The sequence below is a fragment of the Littorina saxatilis genome, linkage group LG5 (assembly GCF_037325665.1).
Source record: "Littorina saxatilis isolate snail1 linkage group LG5, US_GU_Lsax_2.0, whole genome shotgun sequence".
Taxonomy (NCBI): Eukaryota; Metazoa; Mollusca; class Gastropoda; order Littorinimorpha; family Littorinidae; genus Littorina; species Littorina saxatilis.
The window spans coordinates 28806040-28830813 of record NC_090249.1 but is presented as its reverse complement, the minus strand read 5'-3'; the positions used below and the strand labels follow the sequence as shown (position 1 = coordinate 28830813).

Here is a 24774-nt window from a genome sequence, read left to right as displayed (position 1 = left end):
GAGGTAGAAAGGCAGCCAGAAGAAGAAGATGTAGTTCACCATCTTGAGGAAAGCACGAGCCATGGAGTAGTTCATGACACCTGGCAGCATGATCGCTCTGAAGAAGTTGATGGCTTTGGGTCTGCGGCTGGAGTTGGGTTTGCTCGTGCCCACCTGCCCCACAGCCACTCGCTGTTCATGCTTGTTCATGTCGTTAGCGAGATTGTCAGTTTGTTAAGCTAACCTGGGCTGGTCTGATAGGCCCGTGTCTGTTTCCAAAGCAAGGTTGTGATGGGGTGACACTCTCTGGTCATGTTCGTCGTTTGTTGTGTTCAATAGATGTATCTTTTCAGTAGCCCGACTCTGTTGTGACACTGGCCATATTTTTCCTTTCAACTCGATGCTTCTATTACCAAGTTCAGCAGATTTATCCTCGATGCCGGTGCCTGTAGCAAAGTTGACCTGCTGGTTTGTAGATCCATAGGATTTAAGAGGCATGGTTTTATACCAAAGCGGTTTCTTGGACTCGGACATTCTGTCCTCAGTCTGTTCATTTGATTGAACAGGAACAGGCATTTGTTCAGGCAGGAAAGAAGACTTTGAAGAGCTTTTTGTCTCTTGTTTCTGTTGCTTGGAGGTAATGTTATCACACTCGTCCACCTCAGGTTCCTGCTCAAGAGCGCTCTTCACGTCATCCTCGTCAGGCATGGGCAGACCCACCTCACGGGGCGAGCTCACCAGCCCGGAGAGCACCACCACGCCGCCTGCAAACAGGACAGAAGAGGTCAACAGGAAGGAGTACTCATAGCCATAGTCCACCATGGCGGAGGCCATCAGAGCTCCCACGATGCTGCCCACGGAGGGCGATGCGCTCCAGAGCCCCAGCACGAAGCCCCTTGAGTTCTTGCCGAACCAGTTGCCCATTACGGCCACCACGCAGGGCCAGCCCGTGGACTGCAGCAGGCCGTTGACCACCATCAGGGCCAGGTAGGCAGGTTGCGAGGTGCCTCCAGTCCACTCCAGCACGGGGCCGAAGATGAAGATGACCAGCGCGGACAGCAGCATGCCAGCGCCAAGCAGCAGACGCAGGTCCAGACGGTCGGCCAGCACGCCGCTGACGTAGAGCCCCAGGGCGTATAGGAAGAGGAAGGTGGCGTTCAGCACGCCCAGGAAATCTTCGGCGCTGTCCCCGTCCTCGAACAGGCTGGCACGTGTCCACGTCTGTTGGGGCCGGCTGAGGTCAGGTCCCGCTGTCGGGGACCGTGTCGGTGTCCACTCGCTAACCATGCTGGCCTTGACGAAGCTGAGCGTCTTGCGGGCCATGTGGAACAGAGCATAGGCGAAGAAAGTCAGAAAGAACACTTCTGGGTGGTATCTGGTCACACCTGTCATTGTGGCTTTCAAAAAATCACGGTTTAACTTTGCGTTTTCCTCTGTTTTATTTCACTGGACAAACACGTGCCTTCCTCTGACAGTTGTACTCCTTTAATCTCGTTTGATTAAAAGCTGTGCTTTCCTCGAACAGTTTTCAAAGACTTTTCTTTAATTTTCTGTTAACTTGAACTTTAATGTTTTCACTGACTGGACGTTTTATACACAAGCAAATGCTAGATCTCGGTAGGAAAAACACACACACACACACACACACACACACACGTGTCTCTATCCAGAATGTCGAGGTTTAAGTTACGTTGCTAGTTTTGTTGGAAGACTGCCCGTACTCAATAATTACCCCATGTCATTGTGTGCTTCTATTGCCACAAAACTGTGTCAGGTACGTGAATAAAAAGGCAGGGGTTGGTGGTACAGCCTTTTGGCAATACATTTTAAGAGGTCATTGTGCAGTTGCTGACCGTATCAACTGCCCTAAATGCGCAGGTCTGTTTTGTTATTTAAAGAGGCTGTACGACTGTGGGCATTTTAAAACACTGTAGTTCCTTAAAATGCGGTTCCTGACAAATGCACATTTAACGTAGAGATTTTCCAGATTGTTTGTCTTTGTTGGCTTTTGAAAAAATGCAAATTATAAAGGAAGAGATTTTACAGATCGTTTGTCTTTGTTGACTTTTAAGAGAGAAAAAAATTATCGTAGAGAAGCGCAATTCTTTTTTAAGTGACTCAGACTAAAAAAAATCATGTAGTTGTTGATTTGGACAGCTCAGATCAAATGTTGGAGATTATTGTATTTTGCGATAGCAACCTAACTTTCACTTTACCATGAAGTACTATAAATCTCAGCTTTCCGCAAAACGCATCTAAAAGGATTGTATCGGAAGCTAACATGGTGCGTCCATATAAGGTCAAACACCACACAAGTTAAAGAAATCTTAAAGTGAGGTTACTTGCGAAGTACCACTCTACGTATCATAAATATGAGGGTTTTTTTTAAAAGTTTGTAATGAATGAAATAACAAAAGATTGAAATGTTATTTAATGGTTAGGTATTCCGTCGTTGACGTGACGTGACGTAGGCCTATTTCCGAGGATGACGTAACTAGTAAAGCAAACCAAGAAATGTGTAAATGTAGTGCCTATGTGTAGCGATTCCTAGAAAACTACTCGACAGATCTTTGGGAAACTTTACAAGTGAATTTTTTCAGGTGTAATAACCCCACATATTTTTTTCTCTCCATTGTTTTCGATAATTGTATTTGATGACGTCATAGTACGTAGATAATTTGTTGCTGTAAGTTTATTGTTACGTTATTTTGTTAGAATGTATATGTATTTGATGTTTAAATAGTATGGTTTTATTCATAGTTAGTATGTACAGCGCGGCGAGCATAGTTGACTGTGGTTCGCGCTATATAAGCTCTCTTTATTATTATTATTATCTTATTACATAGTCATTTCAGTGGGTTAGAAGAAGAAAAGAAAAAGAAAGAAAACAACAACAACAACAACAACAACAACAACAACAACAACAACAACAACAACAACAACAACAACAACAACAACAACAACAACAACAACAACAACAACAACAACAACAACAACAATATGATAAACTGAAAATTTACCACATTTTCCAAGCGCGCTTACACACAGACACCTTATTTTCTAAAACTCGAATCTTTCCTGGGAGAACGCATTCACAACAGTGAAACCCCTCCTTTTACCTCCCACAATCTGAGAAAATCGGGTCTTTGAAAGGATGGAGTCTCAAAATGGGATGAAGTTTTTGTTTGTTTGTTTGCTTAACGCCCATGCAGCCGACCACGAAGGGCCATATCAGGGCGGTGCTGCTTTGACATATAACGTGCGCCACACACAAGACAGAAGTCGCAGCACAGGCTTCATGTCTCACCCAGTCACATTATTCTGACACCGGACCAACCAGTCCAAGCACTAACCCCATAATGCCAGACGCCAGGCGGAGCAGCCACTGACTAGCTAGATTGCCAATTTTAAAGTCTTAGGTATGAACAGAACATTTGAGAAAGCAATGTCTTGAAATGAGGACGTTTTGGCTTCGGGGGTCTAAATTTCCACTGTACTATTGATCTCAGAAAGTATCTCTCTTTCATGACGATGTGCAACTCCTTTAATTAGTGGCTCTGATTAGGAAACCAGAACATGCTCGTCCAAGGTTGAACATGCAGGTGGGAGTGGCGATCTCTATTGTTGGACTTCATCCGTCTCTTTCTAGGGCAGCACTACTGTCTTTGTCCGGCTAAAATGTGTTTGTGGAACACAATCGCCAAGAATAACAGACATCTGTGAGAATACACTGTCTGTTGTCGTAGAACCTTCTGCTAGAATACAATGTAAGTTGTTGAGGTACGTACTTTTCATAGGACAAGTGTCTTTTTCTTTTCTTTTTTTTAGACGAAAGGCTAAAAAATCGGACATCTTTGAAAATAAGTTAGAATCCTGTTTTGTTTCTTCGCATTAACGTTTCTAAACTCAGTTTAGTATGTTTGTGTCGCGACTGCCAGTCATCACACATTGAATTGAATTGGAATTTCGTACAGTTGCACTAGATTTGGGGAGCTAATAATAAGATGTAAGCAATAAGTGCAGACCAAGGATAATATCCTTTTGAAATCGTAAAAAATACCCAATCGATCAGGCAATAAATAAAAAAAAATAAAAAAATTGGAACAAAATTATAAAAATATTGTTTTAATCAAAAAAAGAAAAAATCTAAAACAGGATTGAATTATAATTGTAACGCGTACCAATAAAGAGATGACAACGAATACAAAGCCTTTGAGATGAATAAACATGTAAGGCAATGGTCGAGCGAAAGAAAAAAATCAGTGTGCCTTTGAAATAAGTGCAGTTCGCCTTTCAATATTATATGACAGTCGTGAATGTTACAAATATCAGAGATAGTGTAGCAAGCATGCTACAGATCTCTGCAAATAGTTAAAGAGACACTCCTGGTTAAATCCAGAGATGGTCTCTTCCTAATAGACACCACCACCTGCATTTAAAGGACACAGATTTCCCTGCACGGTCACCCCCCCCCCCCCCACCACACATACACACTTATTGTCGAAAATATTAACTTTAAAGGCTTCTTTGGATCTTCTTAAAGGCACACTCGCTCACTCCAGTACGGCCCACCGTCTCAGATCAGGCCCGGTTTTTACTTGGGATAAGACCATCCCTCCACTTGGACACGTACCACACTCAACACCCTGACTGCTTCCTGTGGTGACTTGGGATTTCTCGATGAATTAATTTAATTAAAAACCACCGGTGGTGTTTACCAGATTATCTCATCAAAGACTTGCCAGTGTGCACAGAGAGCACCCAGGCTGTTCGTTGTTGGTATGTATTCAAGTGGAGTTGTGGCCTGATCCAATGTGAATTCCTGCCCAGATCTGAGACGATGAACCGAACTCACTCACTCACGATCACTCACTCACTCACGGGAAGGAGTGTGCCTTTAAAAGCAGCACAGCCGTGTTTTGGTGACACAAAATGTGTGTTTGCTTGTCAGTGAAGAAAAGGCAAAAGAAAAATAGAATATACAGGAGTGTCTAGTGAGGGAACGACTCCTCTAACTTGGATGCTACCATTTGATTTCTTCTGCGGTTTCTTCCCAAGAAGTCACAGGCTTCACTTTTGCCCTCAATGACTTACTGCTCATTGACTTTTACCCCCAAGCTAAACAAGAGACATTAGTGTTAAAGAATGTCTTTTATTGTACACGGCAAAAAGTCAGTATTTGCACGCACTGGTCACCAAACATTGTCAAAGTGCTCTGTTTGAGCTCAGGGTTGAATGCATCAAAAGTCACGACACAGCTCTTGTTTTTCCTGGGAATGAAAGCTAAAGGAGATCTTCAGAGGTGGTGTAGATTTGTGAAATAGAGTCAGTGGATACACCCCCTCCCTCCCTTTAAGGACCTTACAAAAAATCAGAGAAAACCAAGTCTTAAAATGGAGAACAGTTTACAGAGGTTATGGAACAAAAATCTGAAATAGCAAAGTTCGGGCGGGGGGTCGGAGGTCTCAAATCGGGAGGGGGAGAGGTGGGGATTAAAAGGAGGTATCTGCAACAAAATACTTTTGGATTGTAAAATGTATTGGTTGTTTTCCCTCTCTCCATTTTTGTCTCTTTACCCCCCTTTCTCTATATTTATCTCTTCCCTCCTCTCTTTCTCTCTGCCTCTCCCTGTAACTACGTGTATGTCTGTCTGTCTACCTGCCTGTCTGTCTCTCTCTCTGTCTCTCACTCTCTGTCTCTTGCTGCACCGATTTTGACGGGAATCACTGTGGAGGTTCGTTGCCACTCGAGTCGTGTCATTATAATAGGGTACTTGAAAGGAGTCGTTCAAGGCATTGGGCACCGATTGACCCCAAACATCGACTTTGCTTGAACCACCAAACATCTTACAATAGCCCCTCTCCGGGTGAGCGATGGTTCAAATAAAGCTCGCTTGTCTGCTTATGCCATAAACCTCGTAATTAAATATTTCTCTTATCTTATCCCTCTTTCTCTCTTTGCCTCTCTCTCTTGGTAGTTACCTCTGTTTTCTAATACTTTTATTATCTTTCTGTACTGTGTCATTGTCCGCATATATTACAGGTTTTATTTGTCTAAGGACAGGATTTAAAACAAGGCAGTGTACCCTAAAGAAGTTTATTCTTTTCAAATAAAAACCAGTCTATCTCTCTGTTTTTGTTGCCATACGGGCTGTTGTCACATCTGCATTATGTTTTCTTCTTCTGAATTATTTTTAATGTACACCTGTGTAACAGTTTACAGCTATCAGCAATTTATGAGTATGCATGCATGTACACACACACACACACATGCTTACACACACACGCACAAATACGTGCTCACACATACACACGCGCTTGCTTGCTTGCTCACACACACACGCACACGCGTGCTCACACAAACACAAACACACACTACAAATGTGTGCAGGGCAAAGACGCACACACAGGTTATGAGTATTCTTGACTTTATGGAAAATGCACACTCATACAAATAATCATACATGCAAAAAGAAAATATTCATCACGTGAGTACCTGGGTACTTCAGATTACTCCGTTGTAAAGGTATTGGATGGGGGAGAAATGTGCATGTCTGCATTTGTGAAACACTCGTAAAACACAATTATTCGTAAACATTACTCTCTCTCTTTTGCTAGCGCTCTTTCTCTCTCTCTCTCACACAGTGACACACACACAGTGACACACACACAGTGACACACACACACACACACACTAACAGACTTGTTGCAGTCTCTTGTCTGGTTTCTCTTAAGTCACACACACACACACACACACACACACACACACACACACACACACACACACACACACACACACACACACACACACACACACACAGAGAGTCTGTCAGTGACTGCCTGTTTATCTCTCTGTACAAATATTTGCATCTATTCATATTTGCATGTGTCTCTCTGTGTCCCCAACCCCACTCCAACAAATCCCCTACCTCCCCCCACATTCACGTAATCTCTGCTGACATAATTCAAACTAATGACATGGTATCGCTGAAATGCGCACGGCTCATGAGAATGTTAGTCTACCGTAAATGTTGAAAGATTAACCTGTAGCAAGCGCAGCCCTCGTGTTGCTCTGAAGTCTATCCAAGAACTAACTGCCAAGTAGTTAACTCTTTCTTTCCAGTCTGTCAAGAGTTTAATGAATGAAAACCAACCAACCACTGATGTAAATTTTGGATGTTACATATACCCTCTGTTCAGGAACTAAATGTTCTTCATCAATCAAACATACTTTTCAGAAATTAAAGTGTGGCCTAAGCAAAAATTAACTACCACACAACAGGCCTTTGTCAATGAGTCAAATCTCTTGTACCAGTGTATCTTCATTGTCGCTAAATCAGATGTTACAGCTGTCTAGTCTGAGAGTCGTTCTCTGTTATCACTCTGTTCCATCAAAACACCTTAGTACTCAAAAATTAAAGAGCATGGAGAAGACCCACAACACTTGTCTCTGTCAACAATTCATACCTCCCATATCTATCACTCTTTTCCTGCCTTAAGTCAGACTGTTACAACTGTTGTCATCAATTCCCCAACTCATTCTCTGTTATCACTGAGTTTCTGTTATCAACACACCTTACTGCTCACAAATCAAAGAGGAAGATTTGGAGAATAACCACGAAACACTTGCCTCTATCAACAAGTCAAACCTCCCCTATCAGTCCCTCTCTAGGTGCTTAAAGTCAGACTGTTACAACGGTTGACATCAAGTCCAGAATTCGTTCTCTGTTATCACCGAGTCTCTGTTAACAACACACCTTACTGCTCACAAATCAAGAGCAAGATTTGGAGAAGAACCACCAAAATCTGGTCCATGTCAGCAACTCAAACCTCCTTTATCAGTCCCTCTCCATGTGCCCCAAGTCAGACTGTTACAACTGTTGACATCAATCCCACAAGTCGTTCTCTGTTATCACTGAGTCTCTGTTACCAAGACACCTTGCTGATCACAAATCAAAGAGCAAGATGTGGAGAAAAAACACCACAAACTGGTCCGTGTCAACAAGTCAAACCTCCCCTATCAATCCCTCTCTCTGTGCCCTAAGTCAGACTGTTACAACTGTTGACATCAAGTCCATGAGCTGCTCCCTGCTGAGGAACTGCGTCTCTTCAGTGGCTGTGTTGATCACCTCCAGCTGACAGGGATCAGCCAAGGCCTGAAATAAAAAAAATAACAAATGAAATTAGTAATACTGCAATTCATCAGTGTGACGTGTGACAATAGGCCTACAATCAAGCGGCATGCTGACAACGTGTGGAGACATAACGCTTGCTAGTGATTGGCCTACAATGTCACGTGGGTTTGTTTGCTCTAGTATTTTCAAGAGTAAGCAACTCTTCCAAAACCCATACAAATTTGTCAGAGTTATTTAAGAAGATCGTCTATTCACTGAGACATGTATGAGACAATAACACAGATGAAAAGAGAGTTCGGAACCAATTCTACAAACATAAGCATTTCTAATACACTCTTGTGCACATTTTTTTTCAAGTGTTCATCATGTACATGACTTTGTATATACTGATTCATTGATTTTTTTTTAAAGGCACTTAGAACTATGGTAGGATTTGCGCCATATAAACACCATTATTATTACATTTTCATACCTTTTTGCCCAGAGCAATAACAAAAGGGTATCCGATCCGAGATGCCTCATAGATTCTGCGACCAATGGTGAACTTGGTCCTGTCATCAATGACAACCTCACCAGCCATATTAGGCATACCGCTCAGTTGATCGCTGAGCTCTTCTGCAAGTCTGAAGTACAAGTCTGCTTGATAACCCTCCTGAAAACAAAAACAAAAGCGAAAATAAACAATAAAAGAAAAGGTATTGCACGATAAGTGTTGACGTCCACTGAAAAATGTTTTGTCCGAAAAAGAAAAAAAATTGCCTTACTTCTGAAGCTGTAACTCAACAGTATTTTATTAGGAAAAAGAAAACTGCCTATCGATCTTCTGAAGCTGTTGATGTTCATAAATTTCAGTTCGAACTCAAAACAAAAATACCTCCAACTTGGCTTCTATCCTGGCATTGCTGTATGTATTCTTCTTGTCTCTCTTTCAAGAAGGTGGGGAAAACTACGAAAATGAGAAGAAATGTTCAGAAAAGCATATACCGTAGTTTCTGGACTACAAGGGGCAACTTTTTTCTCAACTTTTACCACTGCACCCGATTGACCACTATCGCCATGTGTATGGCTAAAGAAGAGTACAGATGTACGTACACACATTGCTATACAAAGAAACAGAACACTCCCTCTCTAGTGATATGCATGTTTCTGCTTCTATGACCTGGACAGAGTTTCATCTCAGACATCATCAAAGGCGTCACTATCATAGTTGACAACTGGGTCATTGACTACGGGTCAGAAGGTCTTTGTTTGTAAACTAGGGCAGGCAGCTGGTCTCGGCTGAAAATATGGCCATTGACCTGAGGTCACAAGGCCAAACAGGTCTCAGAATACAGTTCGTTTGATCTCACCCCACATAAGAGAAAAAACTAAAAACTAGGATGCAGAGTTTGGACCCATACCAAAGTGCATAACAACAGGTTACAGGCCTGGTTTTCTCAGGGGTTTTTGTTCTTGTTCACAACGTCTGTAAATTTACCCACGTTTTAAGACACTTCATTTTAAGACCTGATTTTTGTTCCTTAAAGAGGGTTTCCAATACCTTCTGTGGAATGATGCAGACTTGATACGGAGCAATGCTGGAAGGCCACCTGAGTTGTCTCTCTTTGGACAAAACTTCTATTGCTGCCTGAAGAATGCGTGTTACTCCTAGGCCAAAGCATCCCATGTGGATCGGCCTGAAAAAGCAGCATTCATATTGGTATCATGTTCTTTATCCTGTCCGCTTAAGTATGGAGTTATACCAACAATAACAATTTGGCCTCTGATTTATTTCTCGCAAAAAACACACAAACACACACACACACACACCACACACACACACACGTACACACACACAAAGCAGCATTGATACTGTCCAGCAAGGTACTCACAGCACCTGGCAAAAAAGATGATGATTATTTATGCAAATTACACTATCAGGGGTGCATTTCCTCGTCATTACAGGTTGTTTATTCAGATAAAAGAATATAAAACAAAGTATTGCAAAGTTTATATAAATTCTATTGCATATTTTTGTAATATTCCGAACAGCATTGTTATAAGTTTATTTTCAAATGGTATGATGTGTGTGAGTTCATAATGGCCAAGTTTTGAGACTCTAGATTCAAAAATCTCCAAGAAACTTTTCAAAAGAAACTACTTTTTGGGACCCGAACTTGACCCTATGTGACCCTGAAATTTGAAGAGAATCAACCATAGTTTCATCATCATCTGATAATACTGATAGTGTTCAATGTTTGCTCCCTGTTCAATTGTGAAAATTTCACTCACCTGATATTCTCAGCATCATCCGTGTAGGTGGCATTGAAAACTGAGGAATACTTTGTGCCCAGGTAAAAACAGTGCCCAACCTGAAGAAAGGACAAATTCACATTAAATAATTTGCCATTATCAAGTTCGCTGCCAGAAAATATGTGTATACAAAGCTTTACCTGTATTTGCCTGAACTGACAACCTATAATGTGCACTTGATGAATACATTTTTTGTTTGTTTGTTCGTTCATGGGCTGAAATTCCCACGGCTTTTACGTGTATGACCGTTTTTACCCCGCCATTTAGGCAGCCATACGCCGCTTTCGGAGGAAGCATGCTGGGTATTTTCGTGTTTCTATAACCCACCGAACTCTGAAATGGATTACAGGATCTTTTTCGTGCGCACTTGGTCTTGTGCTTGCGTGTACACACGGGGGTGTTCGGACACCGAGGAGAGTCTGCACACAAAGTTGACTCTGAGAAATAAATCTCTCGCCGAACGTGGGGACGAACTCACGCTGACAGCGGCCAACTGGATACAAATCCAGCGCGCTACCGACTGAGCTACATCCCCGCCCGATGTATAAATGAAGAATACACCACACATGCACACATTTTTTGTTTATTGTTGTTGTTCTTCTTTTCCTGTTTATTGAACGATTTGTTTCCTGTTAAAGCCAGTTACCCAGGATGTCATCTGACATCCTACAGGCATCAAAAGGGTTAAAGATTAAAGGTGCCTCAATAGATTTAAGCCTCTGTTGAAGTGAAAACACTGCATAAGGTAAATGGTCCATTCAAGACTTAAGACTTGTACTTACTTCAATTCCTTTACTTTCAGTGAGCTGACAGTGTTCTCTGCTCCCCTGACACAGGTCCTCCTGACTTGTTCCCTCTGAAAACATTCAATCATACATTCTGAAAACATTCAATCATGTACTCTGAAAACATTCAATCATATACTCTGAAAACATTCAATCATATACTCTGAAAACATTCAATCATATACTCTGAAAACATTCAATCATACAAGGTTGTCGTCACCAAGACTGAGACTGGTCTCAAAAACCGGGACATCTTTAGATGATGCAGTTGTTTTTTATTTCAAACCCTCGAAGTATTCTCCCTTAGCGGCTACACACAGTTTAAGTCGTTGGACCCAGTCAAGAAATGACCGTTTGAAGTCGTTTTTTGGCACCTGGTTCAGACACTGGAAAACAGCCGATCCGAGGGCTGATCGACTGTCAAATCGACGCCCAGCCAATTGTCTTTTCAGATGAGGAAACAAAAAAAAGTCACAGGGTGCAAGATCAGGAGAGTAGGGAGGATGTGGCAAAGTTTCAAAGTTTTCTTCCTCCAGGTACTCTTTCACCACCTTGGATTTGTGAGCAGGTGCGTTATCATGAAGTAATTTGATCCCTTTCAATCCTGTAGTTGGTCTGGCTCTCTTGTAGTAACGAACGATGCCAGCAAGAACTTTTTCCTTGTAGTACACCCCAGTGATGCTTCTGCCTTTTTCGCGTGGTTTTTGAAAAATGACGCCCTTTGTGTTATAAAATATTGTGTATAAAACCTTCTTGCCGGAGCGACTTTTTCGCACGATCCGAGGGGCATTGGCACCTTTTTTTATCCATGCTTTGTTTTGAGCTTTTCTTTTTGGCTCAAAGAAGTACACCCAAGTTTCGTCTCCAGTCACGATCTCATCCAAGCGTTTTTGATCACATCCGTCGTATATCTTGAGTAGCCGTTGGGCAAACGTAACCCTACACCTCTTGTTCTCTTCAGTGAGGAAATGTGGTACCCATCGCGCGCACACCTTTGTGTATCCAAGTTTGTGTTTTAAAATTCTCAAGACAGACGACGACGAAATGTCCAGTGTTTCGGCGATAAAATGACTGCTCACTCGGGGATCTTCATCAACTAACCGTTGCACATGGGACACCATTTTATTGTCGGTTACAGGTGGTTTCTTCACTTTTCCCCTTGCATCTTCCACAGACGTTTTCCCTGTTGAGAAATGCTTTGCCCACCGAAAAACTGTCGCGCGAGATGGTGCTGTGCCTGGGCTTACAGTTCTCAGCTCTTCAAGTATGTCACCAGCCGTTTTACCAAGTGCCGTTCTTATTTTGATGTAGGATCGAAAATCCTTCTCTGAAAATGTGCTTTTTGCCGCCATTTTTTAGGCCAGTGTCTCTCGCTTACATGACTAAATACACTGTATCTTTACGAAAACACAACGGATCACAAAGAAATTATGCACAATAATACGTTATGTACCAATCTTGATAATGACGTCATTTGTTATAAATGTCGTCATTTGATTCTGTGCAAAAAAGACCAGTCTCAGTCTTGGTGACGACAACCTTGTAATTATACTCTAAAAAAAAATTAAAAAAAAGACAATAATGTATCAGTTTTTGTCCTGCAGATCAAATAAAAAACTACAGAGCTTTCAATGTACTTCTTTGATGTTAATTGTGAAAAAAAAAAGGAAAAAAATTTGAAAGAAAGAAAAGCACTAGATTTAAATCATACCCTTACCTGCCATTTCTTGGTTTACCTGCAAACCACACCTGAAGACACACAAAACCACATTAATAGCCAGATTTTGTTATTGATACACATAAGTGTGTCTTTGCTTGAGCAAGAAACAACTAGAACAAGAAGAAGGAGAAGAAACTGAAGAAGAACAAGAACAAGAACAACTTCTTCTTCTTCTTCTGCGTTCGTGGGCTGAAACTCCCACGTACACTCGTGTTTTTTGCACGAGTGAAATTTTACGTGTATGGCTGTTTTTTACCCCGCCATTTAGGCAGCCATACGCCGTTTTCGGAGGAAGCATGCTGGGTATTTTTGTGTTTCTATAACCCACCGAACTCTGACATGGATTACAGGATCTTTTTCGTGCGCACTTGGTCTTGTGCTTGCGTGTACACACGGGGGTGTTCGGACACCGAGGAGAGTCTGCACACAAAGTTGACTCTGAGAAATAAATCTCTCGCCGAACGTGAGGACGAACTCACGCTGACAGCGGCCAACTGGATACAAATCCAGCGCGCTACCCACTGAGCTACATCCCCGCCCGAACAAGAACAACAAGAACAATAGCAACAACAACGAAGAGGACTGCAAAAGATAAAGTCTGTCTAAACCAGGCAGATGAGTACCAAAATTAAGAAGCAGACAAAAGCAAACATATGAATACAATGGAACCCCCCTTTAAAGACCCCCTGGGACTCCTGTTTTAGACTGTCTCCTTTAAAGACCTGGTTTTTTTACATTTTGTGTTCATAATGCTTGTTAATTCACCTCCATTTTTAATGTTCCTCTCATTAAAAGAGCAGATTTTCTTGTATTTTGAAGGTCTTAAAAGGGGGGTGCCACTGTATTACCTTAGACATAAGAGCAGTCTGTCCTCTCCTGCTTCAGCCACATAGTGAAACTCATGTGACAGCGATCCTCCAATATTCCCTGTTGATCCTCGAACTGGAAAAGCAAGACATAAAGAAGTAAATAACAAAATCAGCTTGAGTGTACATGTACTTGTGTATGTACGTGGTCATTTGTGTGATAGACATTTATCCGAAGATACACAAAATAAACCAATAATTAATCAAAACTCACCTCAGAAGTGTATAACGCTTACATAGTATGATATGAAATTCTGTAATATCAAGAATTTTACGTCATTGTTTGCTTACATTCATTTCACTGAAGAAGGGCGTGGCCCGAAAGTCTTTGGAACTTGGTGTTTACTGTGTGTTTTTTCTAATTAATGAAATTCTGTAAAAAGAGTACATGTAGTTTCAACTTGGAGCTGCACTACAGTATATCAAAACACATTTCTCTGATTTTATTTTTCAAGCAATTCAATTGGAATGAGCAACTTACCTTTCTCATATGGAACTCTAATCCTGTCAAAAACGTTGCTATAGGCATCACAGACAGTGTGGTATGTTTCCATGGCTGTTTCTTCATTGGTGTCAAAAGTGTACATGTCTGAAAACCAACAGTTTAATTAAACATAACAAAAAAGATTCACAAAGTTTATTGTACTTTAAGATAAAGTAAGAATGCTAACAAACTGAAAACGAAGGCCTGTTCAATTCACTCGTATAAAAAATTTACTAAAAACCCCACTGTATAATTCATGCTGAAGACAGTTTGCGAAATAAAAAGACACACACACACACACACACACACACGCACACACACACACACACACTTCCTTGGACAAACTCATCCACTGATACACACAGCAATCTGTAGAAAGGAATAGTAAACTAATTGAATATAAATGTTTCCTTCCCTCTAGTTCTAAACCAACGTTCAAATCTGACTTACCTTTCATTTCAAATTCTCTGCCCCTCAGAAGTCCATGTTTTGGAGACATCTCATCTCGGAATTTTCTTGTGATCTGTTACATGATTAACACTTATGAATCAATTTCACCCCTTTTACATTTCGCAATAAATAAAAAGGAATCTTCTTCTGCTTACAGATATGTGATCAGCAAAATGCTGATTTTTTTTTACAAAATCGCCCCAAACTTTTCCGTATTTCAGCAGAGCTGTGGAACTTTTTTGGGGTGATGAAAAGATGACACCAAAGACTGTCTTAACCTTCACCGGATCATGCTTTGGACTACACAGTCCAGTGGGTTGTGTTGGACCCTCACTTTCTACAAAAGGATTCAATGTAAAAAGTATGCGTCACACATAGTACATTTCATACGCTTGCCTAAAAGCTAAGGGTCTGAGAAGAGGGTAGGATTCATAACAGGCAGGCGGGGAAGGGGGGGGGGAGGGGAGTCTTAAAAGGGGGGTTCTACTGTAGCCAGACAACAAATGACATCAGATTACCTGATAGAGAAGCTGAGGCAGCTGTTGGAAAGACACCGGACTGTGAGAGGCCACCAGGCTTGTGATCAGCTCTTCGTGAGTCTGTCAATGGGAAACAATCAAATACTGCCATCAATTCATTTCAAATTGCTTTTCTTTTCTTTCCAGTTACTTTTTTTGTTGATAATTTAAGAAAAACATACCCTGTTCAACTGCACAAAGATGTATGCATCTTTACATCTACAATCCCTAACCTGCCCCTCCCAATTTAATTTAATGAATAAAACGTAAGTCCAGGTTCATACCGTACTTTCCGGGTCATAAGGCGCGACTTTTTTCCTCGAGTTCGACCCCTGCGTCTTGTATAACGAAGCGCCTAATCCGTGTATGAAATACGAAAAAAATCAAAGAGACCGCTTGAGTACCAGTCAAACAACTTGTGATAATGCATGTTTCAGCTACTAAGTACTGCCCTGCCTTTGATCTGGCCGCACACACAGATTTCCACTCTGTTAAACTCGGTCACTGACCCCAATGCAGGAAGTGTTTCCTCTCTCAGATATGACAGGGGAACCACCTCTCATGGCAAGGTCGTGTCTTTTAACAAGGCCACCCAGCTATCACAATGCCTTTGATCTGGCCGCACACACAGAGCACACATATTTTCACTCAGTTAAAGTCGGTCACTGACCCCGATGCAGGAAGTGTTTCCTCTCTCAGATATGACAGGGGAACCACCTCTCATGGCAAAAACTGGGTCATTTTGGTGCGCCCTATCGGCCCCCTGCGTCCAATGGGTGACTGGATTACAATTTTTTTTAAAAAGAAGGGGGTGCGTCTTAGATAACGAAGCGCCTTGTCACCCGGAAAGTACGGTACATCAAAATTAAAGAAAGCAGTTGTTATTACTCTCTAGCTCTTACTGGTATATCAACACTCTCAAGAGTAATGAACACTATTTAGGTTAAACAAACAAACAAAGAAACACAAGAAAAAAACACTAACTGGCCCCAAACAAAACTGATTTTCATGTCTGTCGTGGAGTGAGAACAGTTCCTTTCCTGTTGATTCCCAGCGCCCTGAAAACAAACAGAGAAAAATCTTCAGACTTCTAAAACCAATCTCAAATAGGATTACAATTTATGTATTGCATGTTGTAACAAATACATCACATTTAACCACACACACACACACACACACACACACCACACACACACACACACACACACATATAAACATAGAATTTGCTTAAAAGCAGTGTACATGTATGTTAATCAGAAATGTTCAGTATCTGTCCATTTCTTATATTATATATATATGAAAATACCCGAAAACAAATTGTCAGCCACTAAATCCTACCAATTACGATTGCTTTTGACAGCTATATTAGCTTAATAAAGTCTGCTTTGTTAACTACACATTAGTCGCCTATTTGCCTTTACTAAGTGACAGGTATTATGGGACATATATATCCTTCTTGGTTTTTAAATCACTATTCACAATCAAATTAAAAGGGAGACAAGCTGTGGAGGGGATGTGGGCAAGGAAGGGTTTTAGTGCAGACCAACGTTGGAAGGAACGGTGAAAGAGACAAACCTGATGCTTTCCACAAGGTATCGGGTGCAAGAGTTGGCATGGAGATTTTCTGGCCTCCTACTGCCTCCATCTCTTGGTCAATGATGCGTACCAACTTCTCCATGGCTCGCTGACCCAGGGGCAAGAGATGAAAGGCTCCAGGATAGCATGCCCCAATGATTTCATTGTACAACATAAGCTGGAAAGAATCATTACAAATTAGTCATGATACCATTTGAAAACAGGCAAAGCATTAATTAAAAGCAAGTTGTTTGTTGTAATTCGTGCACAAGTAATTTTGCTCTCATAATCATATAAAAACAAAATCAAGCATAATCATTAATTTATAAAATCACACACACGCGTGCGCGCGCGCGCACACACACACACACACGCCACAGATCCTCTAACCTTTTCCTGTTCAACCCAATGTGTGTAATACCTTGTATCAAGGTGTAATCCAGGCTGTTAAAAATATCAGAGAAAAATCGGCTTAGAATTGAATAAACATTTTATTATGACAGAGCCCATTGTGTGGAAATGTATTTGTAAAGGTAAGACACAACTTATTTACAAAAAACTGATTGAACATGTTACGGTCCCAAAATGTATCAAAAAATGGTCTGAATCTTTAAGACTGTTTGTTAAATAAGAAGGCTATTTTTCAACATGTTTTTAAAACAACAAAAGACACTTGTCTGAGATGGTTCCAGTACCGATTATTGTACAGAATTTTGCCCACAGAACGGTATCTATTTTTGCGAAAAAATGTGGATACGTCAATGTGTACATTTTGCGGTAGAAATGAAGAAACCCTTTTACATATATGTTTTGGGAGTGTGATAAAGTGCAGACTTTTTGGATAGAATTTGTAAATTGGCTAAAGGTGAACTGCACCCATTGTGACAATTTAAAACTGTCCAAAGAACTGCATGGTTCTTCTTGGAGTTGCGAACAATGTAGTCACCGATAAAGCTTTTGATGTGTTAGTAATCTGTGCCAAACACCACGTATATAATTCCAAAATGAACAGAAAGACCTCTCATTTTCAGATATTTAGTAGAAATTTTAAGCAAAGATTTATTTGTGAAAAGTATAACGAAGGTGTGAATAATACAGAAGATAAATTTTACAAGGATTGGCGCCTGTATATGCATGTTTTGATGTAACCCTTAGGTTTTTTCTTTCTTAAATCCTTTTGATACTGCGACCACCAAGCCCTGAACATCCCCCCCTCCCCCGCCCATCCTCCCACCCCAAGTAGGTTGTAATTGTTCAAGTGTTTTTCTGTTATATGGTTCTGTCCCTCTGGTTAGGTGATGTCCTGTAATGTACAGCATATATATATATATATATATATACATGTAAAAAAAATTAAAAAAACTTCACAAAAAGAGAATAATTTTTTTTTTAAAAATACCTTATAGCTCTTGCAGACACCGAGGTCTTCGGGTTGGAGCTTGCCAAAGTTCTGGTACAGTTTAGAGACATAACGTCGTCGTGTCCTTGATGCTGGAGCAGGACTTCTCGCTGATTTTTCCTGAGCATCGCTGGAGATATTTCTTGCTTGGCTGATGGTTTCGTTCACAACAACAATGTCTCTGCCTTTTCTCATATGCCGGCAAAGCTGCGGGCTGCGAATAGTACGAAAAACTAACATGTTTCCGTCTTGTAGATGTGAAAGTAGCAAATTCCGGAAGTAGTGACGCGAGTGGTTTTCAGCAGATAAAAGCTTGGCGGGTAGATAACTCTTATTACCCTATCAAGTCCACCGCTAAGTTGTCAGGCAGCAATGCGGTCCTCAGCCTGCAAGAGGCAGAGTTTGTTGTTTATCACTTTTTAAAATGAGTGGACGTATGTAAACATTTTTATCTGCCGCTAAAATATTAACTTTCCCCCTTCGTTTACTTGGTGCATTTTGCAGAACTTTTTAATACTATGTTTATGTCAACATATGAATTTCCCTTTCTACTCAAACTTCACATAAAATAAAGCAAGTTGGCTAGAACTGCAATATTTTACTTGACTGGACATACTCTGCAGGAGACTTTACATACTTTATGCCCTAATGAGAGAAAAGCCTTAAGGGGTGCATTTTTAAAATAGAAATAATATGGGTGACAGCAGTATAATATATTAATATAATATAATAAATGTAAAAAAAAAAATTGCTCTGTAGTTTTGTTAATGATAAACTAAACCGATTCATGCACAGCCGGGCAGTGACCTTACGAATAATTTTCTATTGCTAAATGTTGAAATCACCGAGACAAACCTCTTTCTCATTTCCTCGGGGAACATGCAAAATAAATTAAGTGACAGACTTTTTATATTACACCATTTTTCACATTATCAGGTCTTTTTGAACTTTGTTTGGCTTTTGAGGTCAGATATTTCACTTCGAAAGAGAGGGTCAGAAAGAGACGTCTCTGGTGTTTTAAATTTTTTTTTTATATCAACATTGTATGTTTTAAGGAGGATCAACATACTTGTCAAAATATGAATAAGCAGTTTCTTTGGGGGTATGTTTCAGAAAAACGGAAACGTGACTATGAAGACATCAACTGTGCAAAGCAAGGTGATACATCAGCTTCAGTGTGCAGTCTGCAGCAGCAGCAGTGTGCATCTTGCTGCACACCAGTAACTTCAAGTATACTGACACAGGGTACAAACAATAATACCACCACCACCAACAACAACCATTCTTCAGAAAACAACAGAAGCACAGCAGAATCTAGCTCCAAGCGTCAAGCAGGGGAAGGATTTTCATGGTGGACGTGTCTGCAGTATGATATGTCTTTAGACAGATCAAAACCACAGGCCGTTAAGGAGAGAATTAATTCTCATAGTATCAACAAGCTTATATAGACGCTTGTTTTTTGTGTGTGGGCGTGTTTATTTTCTGTTTTTCATGACTAAAGCACAGCATTGAATGCAATAAACACAGATCAAAAAGATTCAAGTCTTGTAACAAAAAATGGACACACAAAGCACACTAGCAATGGAGGGACTCCCACAAAAGCCAGAGAAACCTCTGGACTCTGATTGCTGTGGAAACGGATGTGTGCCTTGTGTCCTCGACATCTACGCTGAAGAGCTGGCTATCTGGGAGAGAGAGTGTGCTAGAATCAAGTCAGGGGGGACCTCTCATTCTGTAGGACAAGAGGAGGAAGAAAATGGAGAATATGAGGTGAGACTCTTGCTTGTTTGCTGCTTGGCTGGAAAATTACTTCTGTTAGCTGGTTAGTTTTTTTCTGTTAGTGTGTATTGTATTGTATGGGGAGATTTATATAGTGCTTGACGTTCTATAAGCGCTTTACATATTAATTTCTGCCGTGTGAGATGGAATTTTTTACACAATTTACACGCATTCATATCGGCCAGCAAACCTCAAGCCGATTAGGGCGAGCATTCACCTTTCACGGCCTTTATTCTAAGTCACACGGGTATTTGGTGGACATTTTTATCTATGCTTATACAATTTTGCCAGGAAAGACCCTTTTGTCAATCGTGGGATCTTTAACGTGCACACCCCAGCACTTGAACCCACCACCTAGGTTAGGAAAGGGGGGAGAAAATTGCTAACGCCCTGACCCAGGGTCGAACTCGCAACCTCTCGCTTCCGAGGCAAGTGTGTTTACCACTCGGCCACCCAGACCAATATGTACAGTGTACAGTATGTTTTTTTTCTTTTTCCTTTTATTTCAGATCAATGTGTAATCTTTTGTTCAACATTCAAATTGACAGGCCCAATGGCCTCGAGGATAAATTGTCTGCCTCCCATGTGGGAGCTGGGTTGAGAGTTTGAGTCTCGAACGCCCTTGGTGGGTTAAGGGTGGAGATGTTTCTGATCTCCTGGGTAACCTATGTTTTTAGAGCTGCTAGCTGATATTTTTCAGTCACGAGGGGCCTCTATAACTACTTATGTATTGTGTACTTATTTGTGTTTGCAGAGTCCAGCCTTGTCAAGCAGTGAATACCACCAGTACCAGATTACTGCTGTTATTCCAGAGACCCATGATACCTGGAGATTTACCTGTCGACTGGGCCCAGACCAGAGTTTAGGTCTGTTACCTGGACAACATGTTGTTATCAGGTGTGTGTACTGTGGGGGTTTAATTGTTAATCAAGGTCAGCCTGCATGTTTTTAGGTGTGTGTATAGGTATGTCTGAGTAACAGGTGAGTGTGTGTGTGTGTGTGTGTGTGTGTGTGTGTTGTTAGTGTGTGTGTGTGTGTGTGTGTGTGTGTGTGTGTGTGTGTGTGTGTGTGTGTGTGTGTGTGTCATAGACATGTTTGTGTGTGCATGTGCATGATTGACAGATGGATGACTAATTATTGACTCATTTATGTGCACTGTTAGATAAACTGACTGACTAGTAAATTTGTTTTTGTTTGAATATTTGCAGAGGATACGTTGAAGGCAAACCTATTACACGCCAGTACACGCCAGTGTCAGACGTTAGGCTAAAAGGAGCTTTTCATCTTCTCATAAAGGTAGTTAACTAATTGTTTTGCACATCACTAATCTGCATGAGTCATTCCCTGAAAAGGAAAACACATTTAAATTTTAAGCCATAATGCTGACAATAAAAGCAACAACAAAACCAGCAACAGAAGAACAAATGTCTAAACGTTGTCATCCTTTTTCATTTAAAGTCATTTTGGCTGTTTGTGAGAAAGTGGCAAGGTATGTCATCACAAACCTTATCTGCTTTAATTACCTTGCTTACATCCGTGATTTTAAAGTTTACGTTATATTGCGTAAATGGGTTCAAGGTTTATGGTAAGCAATTAGAAGAGCATTAGTAATGTTCTATACTGTATGTGTTTCTTAGGTGTACAGAGATGGGAGAATGTCACAGGTGGTTCGTACCTGCCAGGTTGGAGACGGGCTGGAAATACGGGGCCCCTTTGGCTGTCTGCAGTACACTCCAAACCAGGTGAATGGATAGTCTGTGCATAGGTGTGCAACTTTCTTCTGAGACCTGTGACAATGAGTCAGTATGTATATATATATATATGTAATTTCAATGAGTGAAGGCATAAACCTTTGAGAGAATCACATAATATGACAATCCAGGTTATAGAACATCTAATTATAGACAGAACATTCGCTTTGCCCTGTCGCGTTCATTAAAATTTAAAATGGACGAACAAGATACACAACAGATGAGTAATGATAATATAGGATGATTGCTTGGCTTTTGATTTTGCTCCTTTGGAGATGAGACACATATAGTCCCGAATTAACCTTGTGGAAATGATGTCGCATACTGAAAGAAGAGAGACTGTTTAAGATTCACTCAGGGTCGAACGTCAACCTCAAATGGGGCTAAATCAGGTTGATGTTGGTGGCAGGAAGCCATCTTTTCAGTAAAAGGAAAGTTGTAAAACAAGTTCAGATTAGGGTGATTGACATGGACGTTTGCGATAGGCCCTTTAGATGAAAAAGACATCACTCCCGAGTCAAACAAATCCACCAGGTTTTCCATGTGGCAGTAAACATGAGAATAAAGCTACCATTTTATTTTACCATTTGGTTGTTCAGAGACAGAGGACACTACAGTGGAACCCCCCTTTTAAGACCTCCAAAAATCCGAGACAGTCAGATCTTAAAAAGGAGGGAGTCATAAAATGGGGGTAAATTTACAGAGGTTATGAACAGAACATATGAGAAAGGGTCTTAAAAGGGAGGGGGTCTTTAATTGGAGGGTCTTAAAAGGGAGGGGGTCTTTAATTGGAGGGTCTTAAAAGGGGGGTTCCACTGTGCTCTTATTTTGTCACATGACTAACCTGATTTGCCGTTTTCCTCTGTCCATGCAGTACAGTCGAGTGCTGATGCTGGCAGCGGGGACAGGGGTTGCCCCGATGGCTCAGCTGATACAGGCCATGCTGACCAATGAGGATGAGGAGGGAAGAGTTCGTCTTCTATACGCCTGCAGGACTTACCATGACATCCTGATGAAGAGTGAGATAGCAGAGTGGCGCCAGTTTTGGAACTTCTCTGCGACTTTCTTGCTTAGTCAGGTATGGTAATGCATGGGCGGGACTGAAAAATGTCATGAATCCTGAACCCAACCAGAAAAAAAAAGGCCATAATCGAATTCGGATTTCCGGAAGAATCCCACCCATGGTAATGGTAGTACTGTATAGGAGTGTGTGTGGGGTGTGGATTAAGTTTTAAAGTTTACTGGCAGTAATTATGCATGGTTCATCTGCCTAACTCCAATATCCCTTCCAATCAGTCTGAGAGTTCTCTTATATCTTTTTGGTTACTATAATTTGTGTATCTCTGACCTTTGCTGTTTTGATGGTCAGTGTTGCTTCAATGCAAGATATTTGCACAGTCAGACAGAAGAGTAAGGAAAGGGTCTCAGGTGGGTCAAAGTTGGAAACGGTTGTAAGATCCCCCAATCAAAGACTCCCTCCCTTTTTACCTTGTTTTCTCAGATATTCTGTTCATAACCTCTGTAAATTTACCCCCATTGTAAGACTTCTCCTCCTTTTTGGCTCACGTAAGTGTAGCCTATGCGATCGTAACTTTGTCTGTCTGTGCGTGCGTGCGTGCGTGCGTGCGTCTGTGCGTGTGTATGTCTGTGGTAGAAACTCTAACATTTGAAGACGTCACATTACATTGACGTCACATTATGACGTAAGAGGGTTAGACGTCACGCGAAGGAAGTACTGACAGTCTCGGTCATTATTATTTTGAGCGCGCCGAGACTAGTTGGCAGTCGTGTCCTTGTAAGTAGGCTACATGCAGATAGACAGATCTAGATCTAGTGTCTCGCTTTCTTACACAGTTTCACCTATGCTCTTTCTGTGTGTGTGTGTGTGTGTGTGTGTGTGTGTGTGTGTGTGTGTGACGGAGTGATTGAGTTTTACTGTTTGTCGATTTCTTACGTGAGCCTTGATGGCTTCGCCTCTTGTTAAGACCTGATTTTCTAAGATTTTTGGAGGTCTTAAATGGGAGGTTCCACTGTATCACTATATTCCTTAAGAAAAAGACTATTCTGCACCTACTATGGCCGATGTTTCAGCATGTGTCACATTTAAGTTGTGTCCTTTTTGAGTCACTTGAGAAAAAGTGACTATGTAATCGGTCAGTGTTAGTCTGTCCGGCCGGCCGTCCGGCCGTCCGTCCGTAGACACCACCTTAACGTTGGACTTTTCTCGGAAACTATCAAAGCGATCGGGCTCATATTTTGTTTAGTCGTGACCTCCAATGACCTCTACACTTTAACGATGGTTTCGTTGACCTTTGACCTTTTTCAAGGTCACAGGTCAGCGTCAAAGGAAAAATTAGACATTTTATATCTTTGACAAAGTTCATCGGATGTGATTGAAACTTTGTAGGATTATTCTTTACATCAAAGTATTTACATCTGTAGCCTTTTACGAACGTTATCAGAAAAACAAGGGAGATAACTAGCCTTTTCTGTTCGGCAACACACAACTTAACGTTGGGCTTTTCTCGGAAACTATAAAAGTGACCGGGCTCAAATTTTATGTGAACGTGACTCATTGTGTTGTGAATAGCAATTTCTTCCTGTCCATCTGATGCCTCATATAATATTCAGAACTGCGAAAGTGACTCGATCGAGCGTTTGCTCTTCTTGTTTATGTTTTTCATTTAGGAGCCTCCCACAGAAACACCAAGCGGTCAGTACCAGTACGGTGAAGAAATAGTCCACGGAAAGATCAACAAAACTTTGTTAGAAAAGGAGCTGGGGAAGAACGTGAGTGGTACAAGGGTGCTAGTGTGTGGCACTCGTTCCTTTGACTCCGACATGCTGCAAATATTGGATGTTTGCAACTTTCCTAAAGATCACATATTCAAGTTCTGACCAAGTATTCTACAGGACTTGAACACTGAACTGTCCAGTCCTCTCTCTTTTATATATATATTACTGAGGGTACCACTGTCTTTCATCATGAGAAAATATACATGTGTGAATTTTTTGCATTTTGTTATGTTGTATAAATCTTCA

At 41.1% G+C, this 24774-nt stretch overlaps 2 protein-coding genes and 1 pseudogene across 2 annotated transcripts; 1 reads left to right on the top strand and 2 right to left on the bottom strand.

Moving 5' to 3' along the window:
* Positions 1 to 213: 213 nt before the first annotated feature.
* LOC138965865 (sugar phosphate exchanger 3 pseudogene) lies at positions 214 to 1537 on the bottom strand (annotated as a pseudogene).
* Positions 1538 to 6398: 4861 nt separating this feature from the next.
* On the bottom strand, positions 6399 to 18442 carry LOC138966784 (probable proline--tRNA ligase, mitochondrial). The gene is made up of 13 exons (XM_070339121.1): positions 18203 to 18442; positions 16804 to 16981; positions 16213 to 16286; positions 15229 to 15309; positions 14711 to 14783; positions 14258 to 14365; positions 13759 to 13852; positions 12908 to 12939; positions 11188 to 11261; positions 10385 to 10464; positions 9654 to 9789; positions 8586 to 8765; positions 6399 to 8134 (listed from the first exon to the last, which is right to left on the bottom strand). The coding sequence occupies exons 1-13, from the start codon at positions 18440 to 18442 to the stop codon at positions 8024 to 8026; spliced, it is 1461 nt and encodes a 486-aa protein (XP_070195222.1). The 3' UTR covers positions 6399 to 8023.
* A 77-nt stretch (positions 18443 to 18519) lies between these two features.
* On the top strand, positions 18520 to 24745 carry LOC138966787 (NADH-cytochrome b5 reductase-like). Its single transcript, XM_070339123.1, has 7 exons — positions 18520 to 18636; positions 19316 to 19972; positions 20736 to 20878; positions 21190 to 21277; positions 21619 to 21723; positions 22607 to 22810; positions 24421 to 24745. The coding sequence occupies exons 2-7, from the start codon at positions 19760 to 19762 to the stop codon at positions 24628 to 24630; spliced, it is 963 nt and encodes a 320-aa protein (XP_070195224.1). The 5' UTR covers positions 18520 to 18636; positions 19316 to 19759; the 3' UTR covers positions 24631 to 24745.
* The last annotated feature ends 29 nt before the right edge of the window (positions 24746 to 24774 follow it).